Below are 19,840 nucleotides of genomic sequence, written 5' to 3'. Positions count from 1 at the left end.
CAATGTTAAACTAATATAATGTTAGTTTAACATTCTAAACTGTTACCCTACAGTTTAGAATGACACAATGTCTGAAAATATTTAGGAAGATTCGCATGATCTTTTTAAATATCCATCAATAGTTGGAACTTCAAGAATTCCACTTAACATAATGAAAGCTGGTTACATCTTATGTTCCCTCTTGGCGACTTGGCTCTCCCCTGGGACAGGATGTGCTTCCAGATGACCTTTCCTGTCATTCTCCATTATTTGTAATGTAGCTCTTTAAAATGAGCTCTGGGTATCCTCTAGGCAGCAATTCTGAAATCTCCCTACTCATGCTGTGTTGAACCAGCACCAAAACCAGCTGGTCTGTGCAGAATTCTTACTGCCAGCTCCCTGGCGACAGACCCCTTCACTGAGCCCACATCTCCCTTCCCGATTTCCCTTTACAAGCACCTCACTTCCCTCACACAGATGTGCCAGTTCAGACTGTTTGCTGACCGGATCGGTGCCTGTACATGGAGCGATGCTATTCGTTGTCATCCTTTGTGTTCAAGTGCATCTTCCAGAAGTCAAGGTTGTCAGGGAACTCAGAGGCTCAGGGAGGCAAGAATGAGAAACTGAAAGTCGTTGTCTGTTTGCAAACAGAGAGGATGTAAAGCAGATAGCCCCGTCTGGCAATGCTAACTGGCTAGAACAAAAGTTTTCCTTGGGGAAATACTCACAAGACTCCTGAAGGACGTTGTGGTTTCTCCTGTGACTTTGAAGCATATGGCTCATGCACAGAGAGGCATGGCTCAGCTCTACCTGGTAGATCCAGATGTGCTTTTTGGAAGAGCACCCCAAAGACATCATCAGTAATGAAGATCTGGCCACATGTGGCCGTCCTACTCTCTGATGAAGTTTTATGCTGAGCTTTCCCCAGGACCTCCTTTCTAATTACTGACTTCTCTGAGTTCAAACTCAGTCAGCACTGCATATGCTCCTAAGGCAAATCTCGCCTCTGTATGCTCAAAAGTGTTTTGTTGTAATTATTGAGAATTGAGCTTTGATCTTTGAGTCAGCATTTCTCCGTCTGGGTTCTGTAGGATTTTTTTTTTCTGAGTAACTAATAGATAGTTTGTGCAAAAACACAGTTCCATATTAGAAAGAAATTGATTCACTAAATGGCTTTTTCCCCGTTTGGTTGGACTAATAATTGCTTAGGGCAGAGGTTGGCTGTGGATTAGCATGGTTTTATTCTCAGTAATTTTTTACCTCCTAAAAGATTTCTCTTGGCTTTTTCCCCATAGTGACTATGGTTATGAGCGACATAGCAATGGTCAATGCCTGCCAGCATTTTGGTTCAATCCATCTTCTCTGTCTAAGGACTGCAGCTTGGGACAGAGTTACCTCAATAGCACTGGGTGAGTATCCAAAGTAGTGACTGTGAGAGAGCAATGTTTGCTGTTTCCCAGCATGTGCTAAATATTAACTGAATAACTTCGGATCAAAAACCAGAATCCTTAATTATAGTGCATTATTTCCTTATATTCAGTTTAAGAATGCAGAACAGATTTGTGTTAATGGTGCAGATTACGTGTGAAGTCTCTACTTACAAATAAAGGAAACAGTTCCTTGAATGAAAATGAACATGAACACATGTATTCACTTTTTGGTACTTGATCTCAGAACTATTTAATTATTCGAGGCTGCATTTTACCTTCACTGCATCCTAATGGGGAAGCAAAATAAATATTTCATGTGTCCATTCCTTTTTTATGAATGTGGAAACCGCCTACAGAAAAAAATCTCAGTGACTCTTCAAAATATATGGTAATCCAGTCTTGATACATTTAAGGTATAAAGTAAAAAGTAAAGGCCCTCCCGTTGATCATCAATTTGCTCTAGCGGGCCCTGTAATGTCTCCATTGGAGACTTTTGTTGTTACTGTGTCTGGCATATCCAATATGTCACAGGGAGCTTGCCAGGCTCTGCCGTGAGGGCGAGATACTCTCGGTAGCTTGCCGGGCTCTCCAAGAGGGGCGGAGGAATCAAACTCGGGTCGGCCATGTTGGCTGCGTGCAAGGCAAATGCCCTACCGCTGTGCTATCGCTCCAGCCCTAATTATTTAAGGTATACATTTAAGGTATACATTCTGTTTTTGTAAACTTAAAGTAATGTATTTTGTTCTTGTTGTTATTGTTTATTTGATGTTGTGTAGCTTATCTAATACCATTGAATAAGTAGTAGAGTTCAATGCTAAGGTCCTCACTGTTCTTCTAACACCACTGGACATGACCCTGGTCGCCCAAAGTACCACCTGTCCTGATGCAGCACTGCATAGATTCATAGAAGCATCAAACTCTCAGGTCCACACCTCTGGGACATTGCCAGGAGCAAGCCCCAGGTTCTCCAGCATCACTGGCAATGAAGATGACCCTATATCAAACAAGTACTATAAGAAGGGAATCATTCTAAGACATTTTAAAATAGGGTAAAACTTACTTAGATTCTAATTTAAACAGCAGATGATTAGGAGCTGTTAGGATTTCCCAGAGACATGATTTTATTTCTCCACCGAAAGGTATTTGTATATGACATCTATTATTGTGAACGTGGTCCAGTTCACATCCCAAGACCTGTACATGAATCAGAAGTTGGAGCTAATTTCAGTCCAGTAATAGAGACAAGGAGAGACAAGTTTTGTGTAAAGGGCAGCTGACTTAAAACCCAATAAAAATTGATATTTCAGTATGATTGCAGAGGCAGGGAAACACACTGTCCACTTAGAATATAGTGAATGCTGGAACAATTTGTCTTACCCAGGAGAGGGTGAACCTTTAGGCTTTTAACAGATCAAGTAGGCCCACCTACATTATGAACTGCAGTCTGCTTTATTCACTTTGTTAATTTAAATGTTCGTTCCATACACTTCAAACTTTGCAGAAAGATCCTGGATAATGTGTGACCAAAATACCTAAAAGTGGAGTAAGTCAAACTGACACAATTTTAAAGCATCACCGAATTCAGTTGTATTACCTGAAAAGAGATGTAACCTTAATATCACTTTAAAATATAAATATATTTGAAATGTATTAAATATATTTGTTTGATATATTTACATTTATACAAATATATAAATACATATAAACTATTATATTTGTATAAATATCACTGTCTCTGTCACTGTCCTCCTGTTGTTCATCGATTTGCTCTGGCAGGCACCAGTAACGTCTCACAACAGATTCTGAGACTTGTTATGGTTTTAGGCATATTGTCTCTTTCACAGGTAGCTTGCCAGGCTTTGCTGTGCACATGAGATACTCTCAGTGGCTTGCCAGCCTCTCTCTGAGAGGGGCGGAGGAATTGAACCTGGGTCAGCCAAGTGCAAGGCAGACACCCTACAAACTGTGCTATCACTCCAGGTCTTGTATAAATATATTAAATAAATATTTTAAATATATTTTAAAGTAATAGTTTTAACTACTTTAAAAGTATGAACAAACACAGATAAATACCTTGAATATCTCTATCTCTGATATTAAGGGTTAAAGAAATGATTTACTATGCCATGATTTACTTGATTTACTTGAGTACTAACACAAAATCTGAGAAAAATAGAAGTAGCATTTTATAGTAATTAGTGAGCAAGGCTTTTAGAAATGGTATCATGGTAGAATATTATAAAAGGCTGATTAAATCGCCAGTTTTAATGATGAAGGAATGCCAAAGAAAGGAGTTTTATTACTTACTTAGATTCTAATTTAAACAGCATTTAAAAACGTATATAAATAAGTTTTATTAGTTATAGATGCCATTGTTACTGTGTCTGGCATATCGAATACTCTCGGTAGCTTGCTGGGCTCTCTCTGGAGCGATAGCACAGCGGGTAGGGCGTTTGCCTTGCACGCGGCCAACATGGCCGGCCCGAGTTCGATTCCTCCACCCCTCTCGGAGAGCCCAGCAAGCTACCGAGAGTATTCATATGCCAGACACAGTAACAACAAAGTCTCCAATGGAGACGTTACTGGGCCCGCTCGAGCAAATCGATGATCAACGGGAGGGCCTTTACTTTACTTTACTTAGATGCCATTGTAAAGAAGATTAGAAACCCCCCAAATTAACTTAAAAACTTATTATTTTCTTTTTACTAAAGCAATCAGGGAAGTCATATTACTTTTTTGTTGATTTTGAGGAGAGGAAGCTGATGAAGGGCAGAGGAGTCTGAGTTGTTCCAAATGCTACTCAAACACTAGAATGGACAGAATGGAGACCAAGAGCCCTCAATTTCTGATTTACTACCACATACATGTTCACATAAACATTGCTAAGCTTTCCTTAAAGAAATGTCACCTAATTTTACCAAATATAGTAAGTGAAATCCAAGTAAATACAAGCTCATAAAAGAAAGTGTCAGGAATATTACTATAGAATATATTCTGTCCTGCGGAATTGTTTGTCTTTAATTTTGGACCAAACCCAGCTGTGCCTGGTGCTTTCACTTGATTCTGTACTCAGGTACCACTCCTTCCTGGCAGTGCTCATGGGACTGTATGTGGTACCACCAAGAACAAAACCCTTGCCTGCTATGTGTAAGTCAGTTGCTCTACCAGCTGTATTATATCTTTGCCCCTGAAGTTCTATTTTTGACAAGATGTGATTGTCACATCTTGTAAGTGTTCAGGCACAAAACTGTCTCTCAATTAATTTGTAATTATTAGTTGAAGAATCACTAATATTACTGCCTAGAATTTGATATTCAGTCCCACATGTTTATTTTTGTTATTGGGTATAACATTAGAAAATCTGATCCTAGTGGATTTCTGTTGTTATCTTATCTGTTTATCCATTTTTATATCCATTTTTCCAATAGCTTTAATATTTGTTCGAAGTCTTAGCAATAATTTTTTCAATTGTGGCTTCTTTTATTTTAGACACGATGATTATACATCTTAGGCTACAGTATAGTATAGACTGTACTATATAATTTTTAAAGCACTAGAAAGCAAAAATTCATATCATGCACATTGTTAATCTATTAGCTTAATTACAGTGGTCTAGAACCAAACCTACTATATCTTTTGTGTGCTTATTACACTGATATTTTCTGTTCTTGACTGGAACGATAGCATAGTGGGTAGGGCGTTTGTCTTGCACGCTGCCCACCCAGGTTCGATTCCTCAGCTCCTCTCAAGAGAGTCCAGCAAGCTACCAAGAGTATCTCGTCCACATGGCAAAACTTGGCAAGCTACCTGTGACATATTCAATATGCCAAAGACAGTAACAACAAGTCTCACAATTTGTTGTGAGACGTTACTGGTTCCCACTCAAGAAAATCGATGAACGATGGGAGGACCATATTACAGTGCTACTTTATATGTTTATTTCATCTATTTCGTTCAGACTTTTTAAGAAAGACTTCGCAAATTGCAGTGTGCAAACTTGTGTAAAGAGAACATGTGATTAAAACCAGATAGCAGTAGACACAATAAGTACCTTGCTCTATAAGTTAAGAACTCATGGATGCAGTGACTGTTTGCCTAAGGTTTGTGAGTTAAGGTCACCGGACAGAAGTGACAAGGCCATATTGTCTTAACAACATAATTTGAATTAGGTGCAAAAAGACCTTCAGCTGGAGTAGGGACCTAAAATCATCTTCCAAGAAGGCCTCATAGAACTGAATTTTACTTGCAATGTCTTTAGCCAACCTAGGAGTTGTCAAAGAATACAAATTAAATTGATTTAATTTTAAATTTTAAGCAAACAAAAACCTCTGCTTTCCCTCATATCACTCTAGTCCCTCATTTGATGATTTTGATTCCGTGGAATTTTATGAGCACAGATTCATTATTTAAATATTCTTGCCAGTCTCAGACTGCTATGAAATATTTAGCTTTTCATATAAAAATATTTAAAAACACAAGAAATTTACACATATGTTTCCATGTTTACAAATCCAGTTTAGAGCATCACCCCATTTCTGGCCCTTTTCCCCATACAACTGTTATCTGTTTGGTTTGCACACTGCTAAATAAGTATTTCTTTTCAATTATGCCAAGAGAAAAAAATACAAAAGTAATTTGGGACATTATTTATACATGTGGGTTCCTACTAAATATATTGTCCATTTGCTATTTCATGAACATCTTTCCAAGTTCAAATACACAGGGCTATCTCCTGTCTATAATTACTTCTAATTCCTGGGATTAAAGCACCTGGGACAGTTTCATTTTATGCTTTCATCAGCATGGGGGTCATTGCCTATTTTCTGCTGTCGTGAACAATGCTGCAGTTACTGGCCTCTTACCATGAAAAAAAAATGTTATTAAAAACAAACCCCAAAACAAGGTAATTAGAGTCTTTTTCTTGAGCAATTGGAGGTATTTCTCTTGCTGGTAAAGTAAATGCCACATAGCCATCTGCTAAATTCTTATCTCAAACTATTAGGCATTGCCTGTTTTATCTTCATATGAGGTAGCACACTAGCTTCTTGCTTACACACTGTCTGTGAGTCCTTGAATTCTAGATTTATTAGAGGATACATGGGTCGTTTCAAATGCACAAGGTGCGGAATCTCTTTCCAGACAAAAGAAACAAAAGGAACTGACCTTGGGAAAAGTCGATGTTGGTAGTTTTCTCAAGGACAAGTATTTGTGTCAGTGCCTGGAAGCCAATAGAATTCAGGAAGCAAAGGCGCCTTGTCTCTTCATTTTAACCATCCGTGGACATCTCAGGTTCAGTCATACCTAGCTTTAGGCTAGGATGAAGGGTAGAGGAATCACAAGTGCAAGGTCATCCTGAGAGTTACTCTCATCATACATCTTAGTCCCCCCTAGCTTTACCAACTCACCTCTGTCCCTCAGAGCAGAGCACATGATGCAGACATGCTGTCTGAACTTGAATTGGATGGGGTCTCCTAGACAATTGTCCTTTGTCAGTCAAGCTTAACAAGATAATGCCCCAGCATCACCTTTCTGAAAGTTTAGTTGGAAGTGTGCAGGTACGCCATCCTTTTCCTTTTATATTTTTTCAAATGCTTTATTTTATAAATGGTTATGGTTGCTTCCACAGTCAGGTTATTACCCTTTATATATAGCAGTGTTCTCAAGTTCACTCCACTTCACCATGATGGAAGAAGTCCTAGCATCAGTTATTGTTATGCCCTACAGAAATGCTCTTTTGAGGAGATGCCCAGCATTTTATCAGGTTCACTGCGTAGAAGTGAATGGTTGTGTGATTTTGTTTTAGTTCTTGGCTAGATTGGAGAATACAAAATTCCACCAGGTGACAGTAAACTCTTGTTTTCGTAGTCGTTCTAGTGGAGTCCAAGTTTCTGATGCTCAAACAGTGTGAAAGTGAATTTTCCTGTGCTGGTGCGATTTTGAGCATTATATGAAATATTTGAAAACAAAATGCATCAGACTGAAAGTTAGCCAACTGTATGATTTACATAGATGGGTCTGGATCCCAGCCCAATTGCCCAGGCTTCTCCTTTACCCATGAAGGACATCACTTGTCCTATCCCTAGTGCTGCCCTGTCTCATGGACAATATCCATGTGGTCCACTCCTCTTCTGTCCCCAATTCACTCTCCATTTGGTAGATATCGTCCTTGTCTGAAATCATGTCCTTGGCCTTTCTTGGACTGTACCTCAGTTGTTCCCTGATGTCTTATTGTAGCTTACCTTAGTTCCTGGCCCTGGCCATGTGTGTGGGGGCAAAATTGCTGTGCACTGTATACCAGTTGCTGGGCCTCCCACCTGTATCCCAGCAGTTCCTGTCATTCTGTCCTGACTTTCCTAATCTCTGGCCACAGCCACATGTACATGGGTGAGGTTCCTGTGTTTACCATCTATCCCTGCCTGGTCATCTAAGCTCTGAATCTGCACTTTTCTGGTCACCTGAACTCCTGCCTGTATTCTGCCCCTCTTAGGCCTATGGGGCCTGCCTGTACTCAGCCATTTGTCCAGGCCTGGGAGCCCTACCTAATTTTGCTGTCTGCCTGCACATGTGCAAAGAGAGAGCGTGGGTCCAGGGAAGGAGACTGGGGAGAGATGTGGGGATAAAGGGGCCTCCTTTTATTTGCTGCAATCTTCCCACCTCAGCCATCCTGTTATCTGATTTGACCGGCTATCTGTTCTGTGTTTGAGATTTAAAGTGACCAGCTAAATTCAGCTAGTGCCCCACCCTTCAATCCTGCCTCATCAAAACCATAGAGCAACGTAGGAACCAAGTTTTGCCCTATATTGAAGCTACCAACCTCTACCCATTTTGCCTTGACACCTCCATTCCAAGAAAAACCAGGAAACTGGGGGAACCTACACAGGTATGGAGAGAAAATGAAATATAATAAGGGTATTTTCTTTGATGAAAAGAATTAATTTCATAATGAAACAAATAAGAGTTTCAATATACCTTTGTCAGGCACTGCTTTCTTTTCAAAACCCATTTTTTCTTTGAAATTTAAGTTTCATGACCTCTACACTAGGCTGGAGCAATAGCACAGTGGTATGGCATTTGCTTTGCGTGCAGCCAGCCTGGCAAGCCAAGCCGGGTTTGATTCCTCTGCTCCTCTTGGAGAGCCTGGCAAACTATTGAGAGTATCTCACCTGCATGGCAAAGCCTGTCAACCTACTCCTGACATAGTCAATATGCAAACACAGTAACAACAAGTCTCAAAATGGAGATGTTACTGAGCCCACTCAAGAAAATTGATGAACAATGGGAGGACAGTGCTACAGTGCTACAGACCTCTACAATTATACTATTTTATTTTAAGATTTGAGTAGATGAAGCCTAAGGCATAGCATCTTGGAGGTAGTAGGCAATTTGCAAATTGCAATTGCTGGTACCAATAATAACTATCTGAGGTTCCTTTGGAGTGAAAGAAAAATGAGGGGATAGCTTCTTCTTATCGTGTATCTGTAGTCCAGACATTTATCTCATAGTCAATAGTCACTGAAATACTGAGATCTAGAAATATTTAACCTAGCTCCAGTTTACTTATCTGTAATACAGCAACAAAAACCAGCATAGGCTCATAAAAATTACGTAATTAGAAAGTACTGTATTCCAAAGTACATGCATGTACCTCTATGTCCCTCAAAGAAGATAAAACATTTGCCTTGTTAGTGGATGTGTTGTTCTGTTAAAATGAAATAAATATTCATTTATAAATTTTCTTGCATGTTAGTGCCAAAAAAAATCCCAGTGCTTTTTCCCGTTGTTTCTTTGCAGTTACATATAACTTCGTTTGCACATACACAGTCATAAACTACTTATATGTGGTTAAATTTTGTTTATATTGCTTTGGATCCAAGAAACATGTTGCAAATATTTTAAGTTGCTAAATTAAATAAGACAGTCCTTGTTTCATGCCAACCATAAAAGATCCTGTAAATATAAAATAAAGTGGGCATTGAGCTGGCTTATTCTAAGAAACCAAGATAAACTTCTTCAGGGATAGATTTTTTTATTTTTTTCTTGCTATTAAGCTCCAGATAGTTCTAGATGTGTGAAAAAAAAATGTATAGGAATTTCAGTCTTTGAAGTGAAGATTCTTTAGAGAAACCACTAATCCTTCATAAAATAATGAGACCCAGTGTCAGTGTCTCATTGTTCCTTACGGTTATTGTACCAATGTACTTTTTTTTTTTGCTTTTTGGGTTACACCCAGAGATGCACAGGGGATACTCCTGGCTCTGCAATAAGGAATTACTCCTGGCGGTGCTCAGTGGTTCATATGGGATGCTGGGAATCGAACCCGGGTCAGCCTTGTGCAAAGCAAACGCCCTACCCACTGTGCTATCGCTCCAGCTCCCAGTGTGACTATTTACTAAGAAAGCTTAAAAATAAATTTAAAGCACCATTAAGTCAATATTTATATAGATATATTTAGTGGCGACAGAAAAATATAATATTGCCTACATAAGTTCCAGTAAAATCATCAATCTTCATATTATCAAGCAACGTTTCAATTGTTTATGAAATGATCTCTATATACATAGTCCTCCCTGCATCAGCCACTGGAACAGATCCTGGCTATTCTGCTTTTGCTCTGAAATCACTATTTTCAGTATCTCAATGGAATCATCTCCCAGCTGACCCCCATTCCGGGTGCTTCTTGGGGATTTTAATGTTTGGATTTCACCTCAGCCAGTTTTGTAAGTGAGTATCATGGAAAAAAAAATGCTTCTAAAAGCATTGCATATATTTAAAGTCTAGAGAAAGAAGAGCCTTGCATTATAGACTCAACCTTACACAGGCTCATGCAGCAGTTTTCTACCACAGCACCATGATGTCTCAATGAAGTCTTCAATAATTAAGTGTGGCTGCTCATTTCATGTTTCATAACAACCTTGCTTAGATGTGTGGGTGTTTTGTTTTTAAAGGAATAGCTTAGGGATGGACAATAGAGAAGACAGTAGCTCTCATTGTATACGGGGATTCTGTTCCTGTCATGACTGCATTTGTTCATGTTGATGGTGTTATGTTGCCTTCAATAGTTTTTATGCAGGTGGTATGGCATCCTGGAAAGAGTCACCAAACTCAGTCCAGAGGCCCAGAACTGCCTCCTCTGTCACTGTGGTAAACTCTAAACCACAACTCTTTTTCCTTATATAAAAACAGAAGGATCATGCTAGAGGATTTTTGAGATCAATGCATCCCCTGATATGTCCAGCACCAATATTATTTCATAGACTATATCAGCATTAGAATTCCTGGGACTGAAGGTGCTCAAAGGAAGGGACCATTTCTTAAAATAAGTCAGACAGTCAATGAGTAGCATCCTGCTCCTGTTTTTTTTCCTTACTCTATTGGGGCATATATTTCAGCTTTATTATCATACTTGCTAGCAGGTCACTTCTTATGCCATGGTCATATGTCACGCCTCAACCAAGTAGGCACTCTCATTCCCTTTTACTCTTCAAATAAAATAAATTGTGCTTTTATCATGTTGTGTGCATCAAAGGCTTAACATCAAATTTCTTAACTCCACCTAGTCTTTCTCATAATAGTTCTCTAATCTTGCGGTCTCCTTACTCATTTTTGGGAACAAATTCTAACAAGGATTGTATTTAGAGAAACTTGGAAGCTTCCATAGTTAACTGTGGAATTTCATTACCTTCTGTATTTTGAGGATATGGCTGCTGCATAGGATTGTCATTGAAATGGGCTTATTGACACACTAAGCATACCTTCACATAGAGAATCCCTGATAAAACATAAGTGATGTCTTTGGGACCATGTCTACTGAAGAATCTCCAAAATTTTTGCATAGCTACCAGTGAGGTATGACATCCTAGAAGCCTGATGCAATTCCTTTTTAGCATATCTGCAGCTCTGGGAGATTACCACACTGTTTTTCCAAAAGTACTTTTTTGGCATACATGAATTGAAGTATCTATCTGCCCAGTTGTTAAATCATGCACCATATTCCTGGTTCTCCAGTGCCAGATGTCTATAATTACATGGCTCTTTTAATTTACACACCTGAAGATTGCACAATTAATGTATTTTGTTGCATTTCCATTTTTTTGAGGTGGTTTGGTCTAGAAAGAGTTTAAATATTATCCAAATACTATGCCACGAACTAGCTCCTTTTCTACCCCCATGACTTCTTTCATCTTTTTGTTCAATAAGGCAAGTATCATTGATACAGGAGAGCTTTCCCTTGAATTCAGAGGAGCGTGCACTGTACCATTTAGAAGCACACCTGAGGGACACCAAAGTGAAGAGAGAACATCATAGAGAGACCGGATTCTGTAACTGAATTTCTAAGAATAAAGAAAGCTTAACATACAATGAACACTCCAGACTTAATACACAGCACAGATACAGGAAGAACTTAGACTTCAGGAAGACCTGATGTTGGAAAACGAGTTGGGCAATGTGTAATCACTAAATAAAATGGGGGCACACACACTCTCTCTCCATGTGCATTTGGTCGTTAGGCCATTTTCCCATCCTGGATGGCTGATAGTGATGGGTGAAAGAAGAATAAAACAGAAGCCAGGATGGTTATTGATCAGTTACCATTTATTATTCCTCCACTTCCTTCCAATCTCACTCATTGCCCATATCCTCCACCTCAATCCACCCACTCCCCCAGACTAGTTATTCCCCCTCTCCAAGGGTAGGGGGTAGGGATTATACACAGGTAGCACGATCCACCTATGTAAAGGCCTTTCCTTCCAGGGATGCTCTTAAAATAAAACAAAGATGTCCTGCAGCCAGGAGATCCTCTCAATGGTGAAATACTGTCTAAGAATGTGTTTCTCCCTTCCTTAGTCCAATAGCCATTTAAACATTCATCTTAATTCTACCTCTTAATATTAGTCATTTTGTATGGACAGAGTAAGAGATACATTAAGCCTGTATGGTGGCTTTCCTGGGGATATCTAGCTATATATCCTAGACTACAGTGCTCAGACTAGATTAGTCTATCCCAAGCCTAGCAGGGCCCTGATCCAGTTGTTACTCTTTCATGACAGAATTTGTCCATGACCGTGCTCTTAACTTATAATTAAGTATCATGACGCTTGACCTGGCCCATTTTGATGCCAGGGTAGCTCACAGCTTGCCCGGGATTCATCCAGTCCCTCGTCAGGACCCTGCTTTGGGGGTGCTAGGACCTAAGGGTAACTGAGGTTTAAGTCAAGTAAATATGAGAGATGCCCAGGGGTAAATATTATTTGGCATCAACTCCCAAGTTACAAAAGCATAGCATTAACTGTCTTCCTTTGTCTATAAAAAAAGGACATTGCTCTGAAGTAAACTATGCAGAGGACATAAGGGAAGAGAAAAACAATATTTACCAAATCAGAGATGTCTGAGGAATTTGGCTTTACAAATCACCGCTTAGGGGAAAAGAGTGAATAACAGACAGGTGAAACAGAACAAAGGAGAAGTTAAAGAGGAATACTGAGGAAATGGGAGTGCTTTGGGAGCACTGTGATGGGTGTTACAGAGTAAATCCAAGCTCTTTTTTTTTGGAGAAAGGCCAGAAGAGAAATGGCAAACCAATGTTAAGCCTAAAATGTTTAGAACTGTAATCCAACAGGGCAATGGAAATTGTTGAAGCTGGAAATACAGTGCTGAGACCAGACCATGGACCAGATATTTAATATAAAATATGCTTTTTCTAAGTAAGCCATAGTAGGTTTTGAATTATTTTAGTGTAACTGGATTTGATCTTATGAAAATCTTAACAAGAAGAGTGCAGCTTCTCTTTTCAAGGAACTTGCTGTGTAATAAGTAAATATTAAATAGTTTAAAAATTAACTTTTTTCTACATTTGATATTTTAGTGATTATTAACTTCTTACATCACAACAGATTCTGCCTCAACGCTTATGCATTCATCATCTCATTTAATCTTTCCAAGGAGTTTTGAAATATTCTCTAATGATTCTTATAGTCAAGGAACACAAACAATAGAGTTTGTATAAATTGCCCTGACTCACACTGTGAGCAAGATCATAAACTTAAACTCAGGTTTTGGAGTCTGCATCAGTAATATTAACCGCCAAGGCATGGGTCTTTATTCTTGGCTTCACCTTAAAGTAGTCAGAGGACTTATAATTCCCAGGAGGAGAATCTTGGTGTCCATATATTATAAATGTTCCACCAAGTGATTCCAAAGTTCAGAGTGGAGAGTGGTCTACCAAACCAAACTATAGCATCACTTTAACAGACACTGAATTGTTATAGCATCTACTACCAATTCAGTCACAAAGAGAACAAATGTATTAAATAGTAAAACCTTAAATGTATTAAATAGTAAAAGCCTTTCAACGCTTCTATCCATTTTTTTTCTTACAAAGAAAATCTATGTTCATCCTTTTAAAAAGACTGGGTAGCAGCACTAAAGCAAAATCAAAGAAGGTAGGGGTAAAAAGGAAGAGGTGACAGAGGTGTATCTCAATCGGAAGAAGAGAGTAGTTGAATTGGGGTTGTTGGAGTAATAAGACACTCTCTACTGATGAGTGGGCTGTACTATCAAAGGCGCATTTGCCGAATGTTTCCCTTTCAGTAATGGTACAAAGACTCCCTTGCCATTACAAAGCACTTTTCTTTTTGGCAGATTGAAGAATGCTTTACCAACTAAATGCATCCCGGCAATATTCAGAGCTTAGGTCCAACATAATCATAAGTTGCCTTGTTATTGCAGAGGGAGCAGCCCCATTTAATAACATATTAAATGCATTATTCATTTATGTAACTCAGACCCAGGGACAGCTGCTGAGATGAAAATAGAACCATTCTGTAATGCACAAAGCAGGTGTGTGCTTACTTGAGTAAATGAACTCTGTATTTCTGCACAATTTTCTTCTAAATTCTAGGGACAGGTCTGGTAGATGTAATGTGATGCCATTTTTACCCAGGAAATAAATTGGTTTCAAAATGATTTTTAATGAGCACTAAAAAAATTACCAACAATGTTCTTTGTGGCCGAATCCCGAGAGTGGTTGGTGGGGTAGGCATTGTGCTTTGGATTTAAGCAGAACTCCAGTTGCTGCAGGATTCAGGAATGCCTGGGGCAATGATTGGCCAGAACACCCCAAACAAAAGGAATGCTCTCTAGCCTGCAGAAACTGCCATTGTGATGGGGGAGGGGGAGTGTGTGGGGGGGGGCGGGGGGGGGGGTGTTGTTCCATACCTCATTGCTGCTTACTAAAGCAGAGTCACAAGTATACTTCAATGCTAAGCAATTGAAAATCATAACCTGCCTTCAGTTTGCATAGATCCTTATCTCTGCAACACACAGGGAGCTTCTGAGGCATGGCTGAACTCATTGGCTGACGTAATTGCAACTAGGATTGCAGGTCATTTTTTCTTGTTTCCTTTTCTTGTACCAGAATGTCATCATTCTGTGTCTGCCCTTTTCTATGTGTCATTATTTTCATTTTAATCCACATATTCTCTCTCTCTTTGTTTCTCTCTTTATTTCTCTCTCTGTCCCTGTCTGTCTGTCTCTGTCTCTGTGTCACTCTCTCTATCTCTCTGTCTCTCTTTCTCTGTCTCTCTCTCTCTGTCTCTCTCTCTCTCACACACACACACACACACACACACATGCTTGTGATCAATTCAGGTTTATGCATGCAAGGAATATACTTTATCACTAAAACACATCCCTTGCCTGACCTACAATGGATTTTAAAAAACAGCACATATGATGATGTTGAAAATGCTCAGATAAAAATGACCAATCAGGGCCAGAGAGATAGTATAGTGAGTAAGTGACTTGCCTTGCATGCAGCCTATCCAAGGTCAGTTCCTGGCACCACAAAAGATTCTTCTGAGCCCCTGTAAGAAGTGATCCCTAAATGCAGAGTCAGTAGTAACCCCTGAGCCTTGATGGGTATAGTGCAAAAACAGAAAGAAGGAAGTGAAGGGGATGGGAGGGGAGGAAAAAAGAAAGGGAGGAGTGGGGGAAAATCAGAAAAGGATGGGATTTTAGTCAGGTGCAGAATTTTAAAGGTCCTGTGATATTCTAGGTCCACCTTTTAGAGGCTGAATTGTGAGAAGAAGCAGGGATTTCAGGAATTTTTATCCATACAGCTGTAGATTTTTTTCTTTTAAAACAGGCCTTTGAGAGATATGGAGGAGTAGTTGTAATGAGTGTTAGCAGATATTTCAATAGTTGTACTGGAATAATTATCCTGATGTGGACCTCCCAGTTGTCATAGTGCTCAGGCTTACTCCTGACTCTGCATTGCAGGTCTGGAATAAAGAGCATCCTGTAGGAGCTGGAAGTTCATAGTCACATGCAAGACTTAAAATCATACAAGGCATAAATGATTCCTACCAAATAAACCCTATGGCTTTCCTTATAAGTTTGGAAGACAAATGAACATATTCAGTTGATAGAGACAAAACATCTGTTTACCATGTAGTGGCAAAGAGTGGATGAATTCTGAAAACAAATGGAACTGTTTTAGAGAAAACTAATTAACACCTGCACTTATATAGTTGGGAACAATAACTTCATTATAAAAATATTTTTAAAATAAACAAGGTAATACATGGTAAGAATTTCATACAAGGGAAGTTTTTATTCCTTGTTTACTTTCCTTAAGTGACAAAGTCATATTGCATTATATCTGAGTCATTAAAAAATATACCACATTTTCTTTATCCGTTCATCCATCGATATTCATTTGGATTGTGACAAAATGGATGGATCTTGAGAGCAGTTTGATAAATGAAATGTCAGATGGAGAAAGACAAATACTGTATGATTTCATTCATAGATAAAAGACAAAGAAAAGTAATGAACAAATAAATTGAAACAAAAACAAACTCAGACTGTAAGACCAAAATGTGTGCTTTCTCAGAGCACTGTACCTGAAGCCTTTTTAAGGTGAGGTTCAAGTAACTTAATATAACTACTCGTCAAATACTAGGTATAAACTAGCAATTTTGACCAATTTGCTTCATCACTAAGCCACATTTCTGACCCCACAATAATCCTTCTACTCCCAAATTGTATAGCCTGTGAAGTATCCCCACTATTATCAACAGGTGTCTGTTAGCTGTAATATCAGCTTAGTGAGGCTAAGGGCCTTGTCTTCTCTTGCTGTACATTTCCCACAGCTCCAAAGTGAACTGATTGATAGATTGACTATATGAATAAAAGAATAAAAGTAAAATAATAATAGGTACCGTGCATACCTCTGATGACTTACTTCATGAGTACATTGAATAAAATCATGCAGGTCCTCAGAGCAGCATGATATGTCATTACACCTGACCCTCGGGACTAGGCAACAGTCGGGAAGGATTTGGGAGTGATCGGAATGACAATAAGCTGGATGCCAACTTGAGCTTTTCTCTACTTAGGTACCGGAAGGTGGTTTCTAATAACTGCACTGATGGAGTGAGAGAGCAATATACTGCCAAACCCCAAAAGTGTCCAGGCAAGGCCCCTCGGGGGCTCCGGATTGTCACTGCTGATGGGAAGCTGACAGCAGAACAAGGACATAATGTCACGCTTATGGTGCAACTGGAAGAGGTAGGATTGATTCTTATCTTCTGCTAACCTTCTAGATCCAGGAAATCTTCCTAACTATCCTTTGATTTTATTTTTGTATAAGCTTGGACTGCATACATGGCAGAGTGCAGTGGCTGCTCCCGGCTCTGTATCTAAGGTTGGCACTTTTCATTTCTCATCAGCTAGGAATTCTTCCCAAACTAAACAGTGCAATGCCATTTCTGATTCTGTCTCTCACTGACCCCAACATCTCTCCTTGCTGCTCGAAGAAAGTCAAGATCAGATCCCACCCAACAGTGGCTGTCAGCTCACCTTATAGGTCCCAATGGAAACAGTCTTCCTGGGGAGGGAATTGCTCTTTTTCTGTACCCTCAAGCAATGCCAGGGCACTCTACAGGCAAAAGCACCTGGAGTAAGGATGAGGGAGTCCAGAAGTTGATTTTAACAGAGTTCTGGGATGCAAGCAGAGCTGAGGATTGAACCCAGGGCATGCAAAGCCTGCGCTGTGGCCCCTGAGGTATCTCCCTAACCTCTAAATATATTTGTATTAATTATAAAGTTTATTCAATTTTTATTGTACTTTGTGTTTCATTGGATGGCATTATGTTATCTTCCCTGACATCCGCTTCAGTTATTTTCACTTCACCGCAAGTGGTTCTTCACCTCTACTTAATAACTCATTTCTTAGGATTTGTGTTTGGATTGACATCACCTTTTAAGCATTTTTAGCAAGTATTTTTCTCAGATTCTGGTAATGGTATTCCTCGAATAATGCCACACACCCACATACAGGATCAACTTGAAAAATGCTAATCTTTTCTTTCTTTTCAAGCTGGAAACTCGGCTTTTGTTTTCTAAAGACACCATGCTGGTTATGCAGACAATGCCAAGAAGGGCTGGAGCGATAGCACAGCGGGTAGGGCGTTTGCCTTGCACGCGGCCAACATGGCCGACCCGAGTTCGATTCTTCTGCCCCTCTCAGAGAGCCCGGAGCCCGGCAAGCTACCGAGAGTATTTGATATGCCAGACACAGTAACAACAGTAACATACAAACATAATTGAATACAATATATTTGGCAATTGGGAGTTTATAATTTTTGTAGCACCTTAGGTAATCGGTACATGTATCAATTATTATTTGTCTAATTATGGTTTTTGTAAATTTCTGAGTAGAGGGTGGATAAGATGAAATTTGTACTGTGTATCTAGAATACACCTGGGGATTTTTGTCATTTTATAAAAGAGGTAAACTGTCTCTAAAGAATAAGCACTTTCATTCAGTGCACTTGGTACATAATCCTGCAACCCATATTTTTGAGAGATTTATGTAGGCTGTGTAAAAACAAAGGGAGTTCATAAATTGATAGAGATTCCACAAAAAGATCCAAACACCACTGACTTTCCTTCCTCTTCTGATAATAACCCTGAAATTTTGACATGAATTTGAATCACATGCTGATTCAATTGATACAGTTTGGCTGGCCCCATCTCTAAAGATTCTCCAACAAGACACTGATCATGACCCAAGAATATACACTTCTATTAATATATACTAGGCATAGTTCACATGAAAACAAAAATGAAAGTGCAAAGTCTAAAGGAAAAGAGACTTGGGGGATTATTACTTGAAGAAAAAAGAAAAGTTATTCAGATTTTGTTGTCACCTTTCATTAAATTTATTAGCACTTTCATTCTAGTAACAATAACTATATTTTAATGAATTTGAAACTGGTTCTGATGATAATTATATTTCTGGTCCACACAGAAAACTGATGTTTTAACCTAATACTCCTCTTTTATCCTTAAGAGATGTTGTCTATTTTCAGCCTGTCAATTTTAAATTCCCTGGAATATTCCCCAAAATTTCTCTGTTGGAACTTGAATATTACAGGCCAATGTAAGCCAGCTGGAGTTACTTGAAATTCACAAAAATAAAAGTTTGGGATATTTCTGCCTGAAGCTATGATAGGCTAGCTTGCAGCAAACAAAATATGGTTGTGCATATTGGGATAAGAGTGAAACAGTAAAGAAGACAGAACATAGGAGAGAACCATCAAGAGGGTTTTAGGTGCTCGATTCTTTTCTTGATAGTTGGGAAACTTACTGTGGTAAGTTCGATAACTTTACTGTGTATTTTCCCACAGGAACTTTGGTATCACACCATGTAAGAGGTCAGGTCGCCAATTTCCTAGAGTTGGTCAGTCAGAACATGTTCAATTAAAATCTGTTAGTGGACTCAAAAGATAAAACAACTTCAGAGTTAAGACGATAGCTAGAACAGCAAACCCAAAGAGGAAAAAAAATAATCACTGGCAGAATAAGCAATTATGTGTAGGGTCTTTATTGTTGCTGTTATTATTTGGTTGTTGCTTGTTTGGGGTGTGTGTGTGTGTGTGTGTGTGTGTGTGTGTGTGTACACGTGCAGGATCTCTCAAGCTGTGCTCAGGAGGTTCAGAGAACTCAATATCAATTGTAGTCCAGCTAGCTCATGGGCCTGACGGTGTGAGACTGCACTGCCAGGGATATCCCCCCAGATGATGCTGGAGGATTCCAAGGCTGCACCCACGTTGACCAGGGCATTTTGTGGTACCTGAAATTGAACCTGGGTCTGATGTATGCCAGATATGCATCCTAATCCCTGAACTGTCTCCTAGACTCTGTATGTAGTTTTTAAAACTATTACATTTGGAGTAGATACAAATTTACACTCAGGACATAAGAAGAATGAGAAACCTGGTGAATAGCACACAACTCTGTTCTGAGAACTTCTGGAAAGCTCTATCCTAGGAGTGAAGGGGATAAAGGATAAAGCCATGACCTTTAAACCCTGAAATTATTTTCAGGTCTAACTGGTTTATAATAACCTATCACAACTTTAAATT

General features: G+C 39.2%; 1 protein-coding gene and 1 non-coding gene across 6 annotated transcripts in view; one reads left to right on the top strand and one right to left on the bottom strand.

The window, feature by feature from the left end:
* SORCS1 (sortilin related VPS10 domain containing receptor 1) overlaps nt 1–19,840 on the top strand; it is a 606,810-nt gene that overhangs the window by 515,653 nt on the left and 71,317 nt on the right. For all 5 annotated transcript variants that reach the window (XM_056120469.1, XM_056120468.1, XM_056120465.1 and 2 more), the window contains exons 17-18: nt 1,275–1,388; nt 16,808–16,979. In XM_056120469.1, the coding sequence (XP_055976444.1) occupies nt 1,275–1,388; nt 16,808–16,979 (286 nt within the window). The remainder of the gene's footprint in view (nt 1–1,274; nt 1,389–16,807; nt 16,980–19,840) is intronic.
* LOC130029969 (small nucleolar RNA SNORA49) lies at nt 17,258–17,385 on the bottom strand. The gene has a single exon (XR_008793417.1). It is a non-coding gene; the product is annotated as a small nucleolar RNA SNORA49 (small nucleolar RNA).

Source organism: Sorex fumeus, unplaced genomic scaffold (assembly GCF_029834395.1).
Source record: "Sorex fumeus unplaced genomic scaffold, SorFum_2.1 ptg000043l, whole genome shotgun sequence".
Lineage (NCBI taxonomy): Eukaryota > Metazoa > Chordata > Mammalia > Eulipotyphla > Soricidae > Sorex > Sorex fumeus.
This window is presented reverse-complemented; position numbering and strand designations above follow the sequence as displayed.